The 14,307-nt window shown below is 37.2% G+C and overlaps 1 protein-coding gene across 2 annotated transcripts in view; it reads left to right on the top strand.

The window, feature by feature from the left end:
- The window catches only part of SLIT2 (slit guidance ligand 2), a 257,865-nt gene that overhangs the window by 194,028 nt on the left and 49,530 nt on the right, over positions 1–14,307 (top strand). For both annotated transcript variants that reach the window (XM_009099760.4, XM_018925278.3), the window contains exons 16-20: positions 4,589–4,663; positions 9,105–9,248; positions 10,820–10,963; positions 12,102–12,268; positions 13,042–13,174. In XM_009099760.4, coding sequence (XP_009098008.3) covers positions 4,589–4,663; positions 9,105–9,248; positions 10,820–10,963; positions 12,102–12,268; positions 13,042–13,174 — 663 coding nt within the window. The remainder of the gene's footprint in view (positions 1–4,588; positions 4,664–9,104; positions 9,249–10,819; positions 10,964–12,101; positions 12,269–13,041; positions 13,175–14,307) is intronic.

Genomic DNA, 14,307 nt, shown 5'->3' with positions numbered 1-14,307 from the left:
AATTAATTTCTTCTTTTTCTTTACTCAGGTGCATGGCTTTTTATTTCCCTATTGAACTGTCTTTATCTTCCTACCCATGAGTTTTCCAGCTTTTACCCTTCTGGTTCTCTCCCTGATCATGATGGTGGAGGAGAAAGCAAGTGGCTTTGTTGATCGTGATGTCTTGCTGGGTTTAAACCACAACATGTTTCTATGACAAATCTGAAAATAACAATCCGAGAAAAAATAATTGATACAGTCTTGTGTGAAGAGAGATAGAATTCAGTGGAGAAAAATGTTTTATGTTATCCTATATTTTGAGATACAATTGTTTGATTTAAGAGTAAAAGCTGATGGAATAAGTAACAGGTTAAAGTGTGGGAAGAGATCATCAAGAAGTGGTTGTACAAATGAAGTTACTGAACCAAGACAGGAGGAATGGAGTTGTTGAAATTATTAAGCATGCATTACTTTGATATTTAGGAGGAATCATGTTAATTTTCTCTTCTCTGAAGAAATTATAATCTTCATTTAGCATTTTTAAGTTTTTTTAGATTAATTTATTTACATGTGGAAGATACACTTTTTTTCTTTCTATAATTATGGTTCCTACCTGTTAAATTCAGAAGGAATAATCCAATAATCAAGCCTCATCTACTCTATATCCGAAACACTCAAATTTCAGTTGACAATTTATTTTTTTTTTACTAAATATGTCACTTGTTTCAGAAAATATCCATTCTTATTTGAAGGTGTTAGTGGAATAAAAAAATATCCACCATTCCCCTGAGACTGTTACATAACTTATTTTCTTACACTTTTGTTACTTTTTTTTTTAATGGGAACTTTTAGTTTTAGATGTACTCTACCTCTCTTCAGTTTCCATCATTGCTTCTTTTATATTTTTTTGCATTAAAGAGCCCTTTTCTTTCCAGCACTCTATCCAAGTAAGATGGTGCTTAACTGTAACAAAGTCATTATTCAGCCTTCTACTTCATAGGCTGTACAGATTGTTCTTCAAGTCATTTGGTGTAATAAAAATTTCAACAGTCTTGCAAATATTATAGAGAGGAGAGAGAAATTACTTCTTCATTTTTTTTTACTTCTGCTAAAAAGCCATTTGCTCTAGCCAAATACATTATTTTGGTTTTTGCTTCACTGATACAAAAGTTACAGCTCTTCTACTTGTTTCCCCCTGTTATTCCTGGTCTTTGATGCATTGTCTTTGCTGTTCATCTTGGGACTTCCCAGTCTAGCTCTAGGACCATTCTTTGATTTCCAGTTTGCATATTTACTGGCATGTATGAGAATAGCAGCTAGTTAGCCTTCCTTTTTTTTTTTTTTTCCCCCACAAAATGTGATATAGAAACAGTTGTTAGAGTCAAATTACATTGATGCTTCTTTAGGTGATGAGAGCCAGACTAATTTCTGCTGCTTGATGCTTGGAGTTGAATCTCAGCTTGGGAATGATTGGAAATGAGGATCAAAAGTAAGGAAAAAAGTTGTCCAAAGGAGAGTGACAAAGATGGGGAAGGACCTTGAGGAGAAGCCATATGAGGAGCAGCTGAGGTCCCTTGGCTTGCTCATCCTGGAGGAGATTGAGGGGAGACCTCATTGCAGTTACAGCTTCCTCATGAGGGAAAGAGGAGAACACAGATCTGTGTTCTGTGGTGACCAGTGACAGGGCCAGGAACTGACCCCAGTGATATTTGTGGGTCTCCTCCAACTCAGCAAATCCTGTGAGTCTCTTAAAAAAGTGTCTATTGTGTAAATTTCAACAGCAATAATACTACAGGGAAAAAACCCTGTTTCCTCCAAGTAGCTGTTTCTTGGGTTTTCTTAAAAGACAGAAAATATTAATATAGTTCCAGTCAGATACTTAATTGTAAAAGTTTAAAAAATTATAACTAAACCAACTAATTGCTGTTCTAACTTCTCATTTTGTCCCCTGCTCACTTTCTTCCAGAGAAACATTGAATGATCTGTCTAATCTGACAGTAAAGTATTTGATATAAAGTACAAGTCTGTAATTGCACCCCAAAAATAAAATATTTTTCAGGTAGCTTTCTAAAATGTAGGAAAATGCCAAAGCATTTCAGAAATCACTCAACATGAAGTCCAAATGAAGTCCCCAGGAGAAATGCTAAATAAAAAATAATTTCAGTTTTATATGCTGAATTTTTCTAATGATTTTACAATAAATGATCACCTAACAAGGTAGTTTTAGAAAGCATGAATATCACTGCAGTATATAGGCTTCCAGGAAGGTTCAGTTATTATTCAAAAACATGCAATATCTTAGGCATTATGTTACTAAAACTGCAAAAATCATCAAATAATCCAGACAAAAAGAATATGTAGATACTAAGATCAAATGCTTCTGTTTACTTTTGATTTTAAGAATGATATTTCAGTACTTTATTTTAATAAACCAGGTAAAAGTAATTTTAAGATCATTTTCTTGATCTAGTGATTGATGGGTAATAACTACAGTTGCTGTCTTTACCAATGAAGAGCACTGGGCTCAAAAAATAATATTAAGATACTGAATGGAGATGTCATCATGGAGATCTCATCTCACATCTGTAAAATTTCCAGTTATCTGTAATAATTTTGTTCCCATTGTGTGTAGACTAATTTAAATTAAATAAATACAATTAAAATAAAATAAAATTAAAAGTCTACGTATGAAATTGGATAGAACTATTTAGCACCAGAAGTACAAGACTGAGGCATAAACAGCAAATAGGTCAAGAAAAAAGAATCTGGTTATCATACATATTAAAGATGAAGGAGTGCTATTGGGCACTAATGCAAATTTCATTTCAGGATATATGTATAAGATGTAAAATGTAAACTGTAGGAAATAATTATTGTACTGTGCATAGCAATAGTAAAGGATCAGCTGGAATACTGTGTTCAAGACTTCATTTCTCAAGATGGATATAATTGCTCAGAAAAAAAATTCAAGGAGAACAAGAATCATAGAAAAGAAGACTGGAAGGGTTGAAGGCATTTGTGTGAAAGAAACTTGAGGGAGAGACAAAGTAAATTACCTCTAATAGGTAAAAGTTTGTTGCAAAGGATAAATTATCAAATCATTTGCATTTTTCGGTGAGGTTAGAAATGTTTGCAGTAGAGCAAGTAAGTATTATTAAAATCAGTTAATATTTTCATTATCAAGTCATTCTAGATGGTATAGCACTTGAAAAGTATTTGAAGATGTCAGCATTTATAGAATGATCAGTGGTTCTTTTGTCGATAGATAGGGTAAAGAAAAGTCTGTTTCGAGAAGAAATAACTTTACTAATTTACAGTGTGCAAGAGTATTTTATATGGTCCCCCTGAAAATCACAATAAGTCTGATTTTTAGAGATGATAGCATCTTCAGAAATTCATGTTCCTTGTAGTTTAGTGTGGTATACGAATGTTTTGTGTATATCCAAAAAACTTCCATCTTCTTTCAGATTGGTTCCATGTTGAACCAAACTATTGTGCAACCATACCTTCAGATTTACAACCTTCATTTCCCTTCTGGCTATCAATGAGAATGAACAGAAGGGAAGGATGAACAAACAGCTTTCTTTAATTTCCAAGGGTTTTTTTTCTTTTTAAACTTGTCTTGCAATAAGGCAATTCTGAAAAGCATTCTGGGTTTAGAATTGTGCTGAATTTCATTTCACAGTGATCTTGTCAGTCGTATCTTCTCCTTCCTATTTAAGATTTCTAAAGAAAGGCTGGACAGACTCCCTTCCTTAATAAAATGGCTCTATTAGAGCATATAAAGGATCTGAGACTCATAATTTCCGTTTTCATTCCAAGAGAGGAAATAGGGAGTTCTGGGTCAATGCAAGTATTGTTTGAAATGTAGATGGTCCCCTAACCTAGCTGCTGTTAAAGGCATTCTGTACTGTAAGCCTTGATACCTGTGCAGGAAAGAGAAATGCCCAGCTAGTATTTGTCTCTCGTTGCATACCTTCTTACAGGGTTCCAAGTCAGCATTTAATGCTGCCTTAAGCAATGTATGTGTGCCAGCTGTAGTGGTATGAAGATAAATCATGGTGAGGGAAGTGTTTTTAAATTCATGGGAAGAGCTATGTGGTGGGTTTCATTCCCTATTCAAAAGAAGAGTAATTCTTTCATTCTTGTAAATAGTGTTCTGTGAGTACCTCCAGATGTCTGGCAGACTCTACCTGATATCCTTTAAAGAACAGAAGACTAATCTTCAGTGGTTTATATGTCCTTCTAAAGACTTTTATTTATAAGTTTCCATGGAATCCTCCCTTAGTTACGTTTTTGTTTAAAAAATTAAAAACATCATCTTATATTCCTTTTCAGCTTTAGCTGTGTAAACTTTTGTGATCAGGTTTTGAAAATGTCTTATGTATGCCTAAGTTTAACTAATGAGAATGTTCATTCCCAGGAATGAGAATGTTCATTCACAGGAATTATCAAAATTAGAAATGTCACTGTATAAGGAATTGTTCTGCAGCTACCAGTGAAATATCAGATGTTCAGGGTAACAAGACTGAAAAATTCACACAATGTGGAACATTCTGTATCAATCCCTGAATAATTTTTGTCTGACATTGATGTAATTTTTTTTTAGGAGACTAAATAACAATGAATTTTCAGTCCTGGAAGCTACTGGAATCTTTAAGAAACTTCCTCAGCTGCGTAAAATGTAAGTGCAAATTCAATGACCTTGTCTGTTCAGATAGTGTATTAGCTCCTTGCTGTGACTCTCCACCTTTCTTGGTTCTAATCTACAAAAGATTCAGTTTATTCCAATCAAAAATCAAGAATGGGTTTAAATTAATCCCTGAGGTAGGTCAGAGTTGGCAGCTCTCCTGTGTGGGGCTTGGCACTGCCAGCAGCCACTTCCCATGGTGTATAGCTCCAGCAGCACCTTCCCAGCAGCATCCAGCCAGCTGGTCTCTTATGCAGCCACAGCAGGGAGCTCACAGTATAAGCTGCTTAGAAAAGATTCCAGTAATCTTTTGTAACTTCCTGTATTACTCTCTGACCAGACAATTTTGCCTCTTTCAGCACATTAAGGACATGCCATTGACTCTGGGCTTCATTAAACGGTCATTAGGTGAGGGGAATATCAAAATTTAAATGAGTGAGAAAAGTGGTTTGATAGGTCATCCATGTAAGTCCATGTTAACAGTTAATGTGCTAAGAGTAGTTTATAATCTTACCAATTGCAAGTGTTGCTAAAAATAAGACTATGAGAAGCTTTTCTTTAGCTTATATAAAAGACACATTTGAAGGTAAATAATTTAGTTAGACTTTGTGAATCTGTGCTCAATCATTTCAGGATTAAACCAAACATAAATAGTAGTGAAGAAGAATGCAAGTAAAAACAGATTAGTAGTCACCTAGTGACTACCATTTATAACAGATCAGTATTAGTGATCAAAATCTTAAGGAAGCAATAGTATTGCTTCAACTATTGTTAGCCTTAACCAGATCCTTGCTGGTGTGATCACAATTAGTTAAATATTTATTACTGATTTATTTGATTAATATATTTTTAAAACCCCAACAATGTAAAATGAACTTGCCTTTGCCCTCTCTACTGGAGTACACCTTTCCACTTTGAATTGGGCTGCAATACTTCGAAAACGAATGTAGCAATGTCAGGCACAGCAGTGTTCTGGTGCTATGCAGTAGATACCCTGTTTTCCTCAATCTTCAAGAATCTCAGCTTAGCACTTTTTACAGCTACAGTGTACTTTGGAAATGTCAAGTATCAATATGAACCATCAGTGGACAAGGGAAGGGCTGCAGATGTCATTTGTCATCACTTCTGTAAAGCCTTTGACATGGGCCCCTGCAGCATCCTTCTCTCTAAACTGGGGAGAGATGGATTAGGTGGGTGGACTTAGGTGGATAAGAAATTATTTGAACAGCAGCATCCAGAGGGTAATGGTCAGTGGCTCAAGAGTCCCAAAGACATCAATGACAAATGGTGTCCCTTAAGGACCTGTATTTAATGTCCTCATCAATATATAGTGAAAGTTGTCCCTGCCTACAGCAGAGGAATTGGAACTAGATAATATTTAAGGTCTTTTCCAACCCAAGACATTCTATGATTGCAGGATTCTATGAAATAAATAAACTGCTTGATGTGTCATACATGCACATACATACACACACATTAATACATATATCAGATCTTCATATTTAACAATATTTCTTTTAAGTTGAGGAGATGTTCAAGAGAAAAGGGAAAAAAATGGATGAATATTAATCAGTCTTGGTGTAGCTATCTGTTGGAACTCCCAATGGCTTTAAAATCTGGTTATTTGAAAAGGGAAAAAAATGAAAAAAATATTAATGAAGAGTTAGCTTTTTTTAATAATACTGCTCCATAACTTCCCAATACACTTATCAGTTATTGCAACATTCTTCCACTGAGAGAATAATACAGTGACTGCCTAAGCCTCACTGGAAGGAAGTACTGATGTTGCAATATGAGTGAATTCTATATTTCTGTGAAGCTCATATTTCTTCTGCAGGTTCAAAATAGGGGCAAAGATCTTTCTGCACAGATGACGTTGAAAAATTGAGGCCTAAATGTTTCATTGATTTGATGCTTCATCAGTAATAAAGCATGTGTATGCACTGCAACATTGATTAGCTATGCAACATTAATCTTTAAAATATCTGTGTGAAGTGGGTGAAGTAGTATCCATGTTACACCAAGAACAAAAAGGGTTTTAGGAAACTGAGGGCTTGACATGGACAAGCCATCTGAGATTAAAAATAATGAGTTCCTTGCTTCCAGTCTTGCACAGCACCTTGCAGACTGAACAGCTCCACTGTGAAACTAAATGAAAGCGGTAATTGTGGATGTTGTATACTTAGACTTTAGTTAAGCCTTTGACACCATTTCCCACAGCATTCTCTTGGTTTAACTGGCTGTTCATGGCTTGGATAGACATATACTTCACTGGGTAAAAGATTGGCTGGATGGCTGGGCCCAGAGGGTGGTGGATGAAGTTAAATCCAGTTGGCAGACAGTCACAAGTGGTGTTCCCTAGGGCTCAGTATGAGTTATATTTAATACATGTGTTGATTATCTGGATGAGAGGATTAAATTCACTCTCCACAAGTTTGCAAATGACACCATGTTGGGTGGGAGTGTAGATCTGCTGGAGGGTAGGTAGGCTCTGCAGAGGGATCTGGACTGGCTGGATAGATGGGCTAAGGCCAATGGTATGGGATTCAGCAAGTCCAAGTGCCAGGTCCTACACTGACATAACATCCCCAGGCAGTGCTCAGACTTGGGGAAGAGTGGCTGGAAAGCTGCCCAGCAGAAAAGGACCTGGGGATGGGTCAACAACCAGATGAACAGGAATCAGCATGTGCCTAGGTGGCAAGAAGACAAATGGTACCTGGCCTGTACCAGCAATAGTGTGGCCAGTGGGACCAGGGCAGTGATTGTTCCTCAGTGCTTGCCATTGGGGAGGGCACATCTCGAGTAGTTTGTTCAGTTTTGGATTCCTGTCTATGAAAATGACACTGAGGTGCTGGAAAGAGTCCAGAGAAGGGTAACAAAGCTGCTGGAGGGTATGGAGCCCAAGTGTGATGAGGAGCAGCTCAGGAAATGGGTTGCTTAGTGTGGAGAAATGGAAGTTCACTGGGGACCTTATCAGTCTTCACACGTATCTGAAAGGAGGTTGCAGTGAGGTGAGGATTGTCCTTTTTTCCCAGGTGACAAGTGACAAGATGAGAGGAAATGATGTCAAATCGCAGCAGAGGAGGTTTAGTTTGGTTTCTCCAAACTGTCAAACAGTGGAACAGGTCACCCAGGGAAGTGGTGGTGTTGCCACCCCTGGAGAAATTCAAAATACTTATGGATACATTTTTGTAATGGACTTTGCAGTACTGGATTAGATGCTTGGACTTGATGATATTAAAGGTCCTATCCCACCTAACTGATGACTTGGTTTTATACTTCATCACAGGCAAGGTGTAGGTTACATTTCAGCTAGTCTAGAGAGAGAAGCCAGCACTAAAGATTAAGCCACAACTTCCTGGGTTTTTTTTCCTAACAAATATTATATTTCTCATTGTGAATGAACTGAACACCATTCTAGAAATTGCACCAAATAATGTTTGATTTTCTTCCCAACACCATTAATTCCATCAAATAGTCTTTAGCTTTACTTCCATTCACTTTGTCTCAGAGTGTTTTTAAGACCTTTTTAAAAATCAGCAGTGTATTATAACACTATTTAATGTGTAGCTATGTTCTTCTGTAATATGTGTAAATAATTATATGAAACAAACAAAACAAAAGGGCACTAATATGAAAAATATTTAAGAAATATGTGCTGTTGCATATGTTTACTTTTGTGTCTATATAGTACAGATACTACACATTTGGGATGCAATTTCCATATTCCAACTAAAATTGTAAACACTAAGTATTTTGGCAACATTTTAGGTCATTTTCCTCACATTTTGATCCACTTTGAAGGCAAATTGCCGATACATGCAATTATCTTGCTTCTAAACCCTCCTCTCTAACTAATGTCATAAATTATTAACATTTCGTGTACTGTTTATATTCACACATTTCCTTTACATATGTTGCTGTTTATACTGTTTTCTTATATTTTTCTATCAAGATACAATAAATCAGAGGTTAGCCATGCTGTACTCATACAGTATAATTTTGTTGTTAATTCATCTAAAAATGCTATAAAGGCTGGAGACCTGAAAAAACATAGTTACTGATGAGATTCAAAATTAGGAAAATATGTTCTTATGTGGCAGCAGCATAGTTTGGGTTATTGCAATTATTTTAAAACCATCTTCCAAAGATTACTTTAAAAATCTTTGCTTCCTTAATTAGAAGGGCATTGAATTTTTTTTACTTGTTTGAAGTCAAATGATGTATTTATATTTTGTTCTTTTACACAACAACTTGGCTATTTGCATCAAGATTACATTTGATGATTTCGGAGCTCTTTTCCAAGCTTAGTGGAAGACTAAGATTCTAAGTCTTTCTTGGAATTTATTCAGACTGCAGCATTTAACAGTTAATTTAGGACACTTACAAAAGAAAATCCCCTCAGTTCTTGTCTGTTTGTGTTAATGTGTAATAGAAACCTGAGCAATAACAAGATTACAGATATAGAAGAAGGAGCATTTGATGGAGCCTCTGGTGTGAATGAACTATTGCTCACAAGCAATCGCTTGGAAAGTGTTCAACACAAAATGTTCAAAGGACTAGAAAGTCTCAAAACACTGTAAGTAAATTTATTTGTGTGTTTTTATTCTCCTTTTCTCACAGGTATTTTTGAAAAAAATACTGTATCTGTTCTAAAAAAATAATTTTGGAGAATTAACTATGGATTATTCGAGCATATTTTGGTTTTATTCCTATTTTACTAGAAGCTATACGTTATACTAATTTATTAGTTATTAATTATGGGTATACTGGGTCCTCTAAAGCAATGAAGCAGTTGAGAATGGGTAAACATCCAGCTTCAGAAATGGAAATGGGAATAATCATCAAAGTAACAGAATTTTGCATGGGAATTACACATTTTACGTAATGGAGTCTGATTCATTTCATCTCAACCATTACTGGGAATTTTGCTGGAGGAAGAAATTGTTCTGGTGTGTATTGAAATGTGGGAAATGATTCTCTCCTAAGTAATTTTTTTGTCATTTCAACAGTGAAGGCAAGATTAAAAGCACTATAGCTTGAACTCATTTCATTCTTTCCATGAAGCAGTTTAGTTCTTTCCACTCAGAAAGATGTTTATACAATCTACAGCATCTTGGCCTTCTTCAGAGAGCCTGTCCTTCTGATCTGCAGACCAGAGCCAAGATTAAATAGTCTTTGGGGTTTCAGCTGTTCATAGACATTAGGTATTTTAAATAAATCATGTCTACAGTTTCTAACCTTGCAATTAAAGCTGCTAAAATTGTTAAAAGCAGCTAGTCCTAGACAAGAGCAAGGGGGGAAATTTCCATCTTTTGGTGGACAGAGAGGAGAACAACAGACTTCAAAGCTCTTAAGTTTTAGAGAAATTTGATAGATTTTAGAATAGCTTAGTATTCTGAAATGTGTACTGTGATATGCTGAGGAAGAATGCTGATTTCATTTGAATGAGATGCTTATGAATGCAGTAGAAGTGGTTTCTAGAATCTGTCCTAAGAAAAAAGAAGTGAAAGGGACCTCAAGAGGAGGTAAGCTGGTACAAGCCTCTACTCTATATAAAGAGCAGTTCTGGAGTCCCTGTCCTTCGAAACATGAAGAGAGGACTGCTGTGTTTTTTTGATTTGGGGAATTTCAATCAGTCTCATTTCTAGTCAATTAAAAATTCATAGTTACTGCTGCTGGTATGAAAGAAAAAGAAAAAAACCCTGAACACTTAGGGGAAACTGGAGCAGGTTACCCAAAGAGGTTGTGGGGTCTCATCTGGAGGTACTCAGAAGCCATCTGGACACAATCCTGAGTAACTCTATGGAAAAGCTCTAAGGCACCCTGCTTGAGCAGGGTTGTAACAGATGATCTCCAGTGGTCCTTTCCAACCTTACCCATTCTGTGATTCCATGAAACACCCCTTGCCTCTCTGAAAGCTTCCCACCCACCCACCTCTGTCTTCCAGCCTGCACCACACACACTGCACTCAGTCTCTTCAGTGAGGTGAAGAGACTGAGGTGACAGGCAGCACAGGGGTCACTGCACTGGTGGTCCCTTCACTGGCAGCAGCCCCTTTGTGGTCACGCCTCTTGGCCACTCCAGCAGCTATTTCAGCCCTGGTCGCTGCCCAGGCTAAGCTGAAAAATGCTGATCCTTCTTTCTCAGGATGCTGAGGAGCAACAGGGTGAGCTGTGTGGGAAATGACAGCTTCACAGGGCTGAGCTCTGTCCGCCTGCTCTCGCTGTATGACAACCAGATCACCACCGTGGCACCCGGCTCCTTCGACACGCTGCATTCGCTCTCCACGCTGTGAGTCACGCTCATCTTTTACCGCCACCACATTTACATCTCTGACCTTTGGGGGGCATTTCCCTCTTAACTTTGATTTCACACCACTCAGTAAAGTTCAGGGATAAAAGCATTTCATAGAGGCAGTTTTGAGAAATTCTCTTTTCTAGACCATTTTGGGCCCATGAAGAGTATATTTTCATGGTGCTCTTTGATACAGCATTAGACTGGTTTCCATAAGAGTCTAAGAATGAGGGAAAAACATCCTGCTCACACCTCTCATGGAAGCCCACTAACCTAAAGCAGGGTAGAAATCCACATTTTGGGTAAGCAGCACACAAACACAGCTGGTTAGATGTTGTCTGTCTGTCCTTCGACCCTGTGCCACCCAATTGCTATCTTCAATTTCCTTGGCCTGCTGAGAATCTTAATTTATATGTGTTTTATAAGGAAGCTTCAGTCTCATTTCCTATAAAAAGAAGCATTCTTTTTTAAATTTAAATATTTTGTGATTTAAGGGAATTTAAAAGAGTAAGCAAAGGGGCCACTCAGTTTCATGAAGAAGCGCTGGTTGTAGGTAGCATCATTCAGAAAAATACTTAATCCCCTCTTTTACAAGAGAAGTGACACTTTGCACCCAGTTACTAATTTTGCGTATTAAGGATGACATGTTTATAAATAATGGAATTGTCAATATGTTTGTGCTGAAATAATGAGATGCCAAAAGTACTGAGGGTTTTAGAAGTAAATTCATTTTTGTAACTGGCATGTAATCAGCTTAGCTGTCACTTCAGAAAGGAAATTTATTCTCTGGAGCAAATAAAAGATGGAAATCTTGAGATGATAAATTAATGGAATGCCTGTTGTCAGGTTAAAGCTAATAATGTAAAGTAATCAGCCTCCATCTCTATATGGAATTATTGCATTATTGGTACAGAGTGTCTTGACAGGAAGTCAGGTCTTGGACAGTTTTAAATTCTTTCTAAACAAGTTATATCAAGATTCACCACACAGAGCCTGAATTATACCTTTCACCTATGGTTTACACACATTATTGTTTGAAGAACAGTGCTTAAAGTAAGTTTTTTTGAAAATAGAAGTAGAATCCTTAGGATGAAAGGATGGTGTCATCTGAGATAAACTTTCCTGTGGTTCCCAGAAACCTCTTGGCCAATCCCTTCAACTGCAACTGCCACCTGGCATGGCTTGGAGACTGGCTACGGAAGAAACGCATTGTGACAGGGAACCCTCGCTGCCAGAAACCCTACTTCCTCAAGGAGATTCCCATCCAGGATGTAGCAATTCAGGATTTTACATGTGATGATGGTAAGGAAATTATTTTTTGAACCTTTTATAATTTCAGCTTTCATATAGATAGCTGTATGAATCCTATAGATCCCAAAGTATTGCACTTTAAAGCCCTTCGTGCTCAGTTTCTATGTCAGTTTAAAAATTTTCCACCCGATTTTGGATGATCAGCAAGCATGGGCTGTTGTACATATGCCTTCAAAAGTTTTCCTTGCCTATCTTCAGTACTGTAATTAATAATTTAGAAATAGTATCCAAAAAATTGATCAAATGTTGGTGTACAGATGAGAATATTTTCAAACACCAAGGCTTGAATCAAGCACACTTTCAGGTAACTTGATCAAATAGCGTGACATGTTATAACTTGTGGCTTCATTAACTCTTAATTAAAAGAAATGCTGCTATCTTGCATTTCTCACACACACTTCCATTTACTGCATTACTGGTTTGTCAGTTTTCAAGGCTGTATATTTTTTTTAAAGAGGCTGTTTTTAATACTTTTTTGAGTTTATTGTCTTTCATTTCAGGATTTATTTTTTCTTTAATGAGTTTTTTCCATATAATAGCATTCTTACTTAGTAAAACAGCATTGTACTAAGTAAAGCACCACCTGAAATGGAAGTTCTTGGAATGATGGTTTACATAGCTGATCTAAATTTTTTTCCTTACCTTGAAATATAATAATGCTGAAATATCAGGTTGTCTTGAAGAAAGTCCAGGTGGGCTCTTATTGGTAATACTGAGGAGACATTAATTAGCAATCTTAGCATCTGTTTGCTTTTATTAACCAGGAAATGATGACAATAGCTGTTCTCCCCTGGCCCGCTGCCCTGCAGAATGTACTTGTCTGGACACAGTAGTTCGCTGCAGCAACAAAGGTCTAAAAGCTTTGCCTAAAGGCATCCCAAAAGATGTGACTGAACTGTAAGTGGCATGCTTTTTTTCACTTTCATGAAAATTAATGTCAGATTTTTATTGTCAGTGTCAAGAATGAGGGGAAAAGAAAATGAAGAATTGGATTTAGTAGATGAGTTGAAATTCGTTAATCCACTGCTTTATAAAGTTTTTCACATTATCTTGAGAAACTGGAGGTTAAGTTTGAATTAACAATGCTTTGTAAGTCCCAAACCATTCTTAGAACTATCTGTTGCTGAAAAGCTTTAAAAATATGTGTGTATAAAATTGTAATCACTCTCAGATTTTATATGCTTTGGAAGGTACTGAGGTGCATCAGTGCTGGACACTTTTTAAGTACCACCTACCTGTTAAGAGCTAAAGAGCAAGCATTTAGAAAATGTCAGAAGCCAAGCAGGTGGGGCAGAAGGCCAGCTCAGCTACGCAGGGATCCTCTGGAACTAAGGGAAAAATAAAAAGTGTACATCCAGTGGGTGACATGGGAGGAATATAGAGGTGCTTCTTTTCACTGTAGGAAGAAAATTGGCCTGAATAGAGATGAAGCTGGCCAGTACTGCTGGGGACAATAGAAAGAGCTTTTAAAAATATCTAAATAGCAAAAGGCAGCCCAGAAATAACACAGGTCCATTTTTCAGTGAATATGGTCTCCTCACAAGCAGGGACATAGACAAAGCAGAGATGTTTCATGCTTTCTTCACTTACACCTTCACTACCAGTGATCAGCTCTGAGGGTCCCAGTGCCCTGAGCTGAAGGACCGTGACTGTGAGAGTGATTAACACCCAGCCAACCCCAAACTCTAAGTCTATGGGGCCTGATGAAATTAATCCATAAATACTCAAAGAGATGGCTGATGCCATGACAAGGCCTCTCTCAATGATTTCTGTCTGTTCTTGGTAATCTAGAGAGGTCCCAGGAAACTGGAAGCTGGCAAATGTCCCAGTTTTTGACAAGAGCAAGAGGGTTGACTCTGGTAACCACTAACCAGTCACTTTCATATCAGTGTAAAGTTAAATTATGCCAAAAAAAGATTCTTCTTCAGAGGGTGGTCAGACATTGGAGCAGGCTCCCCAGAGCAGTGGTCACAGCACCAAGTCTACTGGAGTCCAAGAAGTGTTTGGACAATGCTCTCAGGCACGTGGTG

This window comes from Serinus canaria, chromosome 4 (assembly GCF_022539315.1).
Source record: "Serinus canaria isolate serCan28SL12 chromosome 4, serCan2020, whole genome shotgun sequence".
NCBI lineage: Eukaryota > Metazoa > Chordata > Aves > Passeriformes > Fringillidae > Serinus > Serinus canaria.
This window is presented reverse-complemented; position numbering and strand designations above follow the sequence as displayed.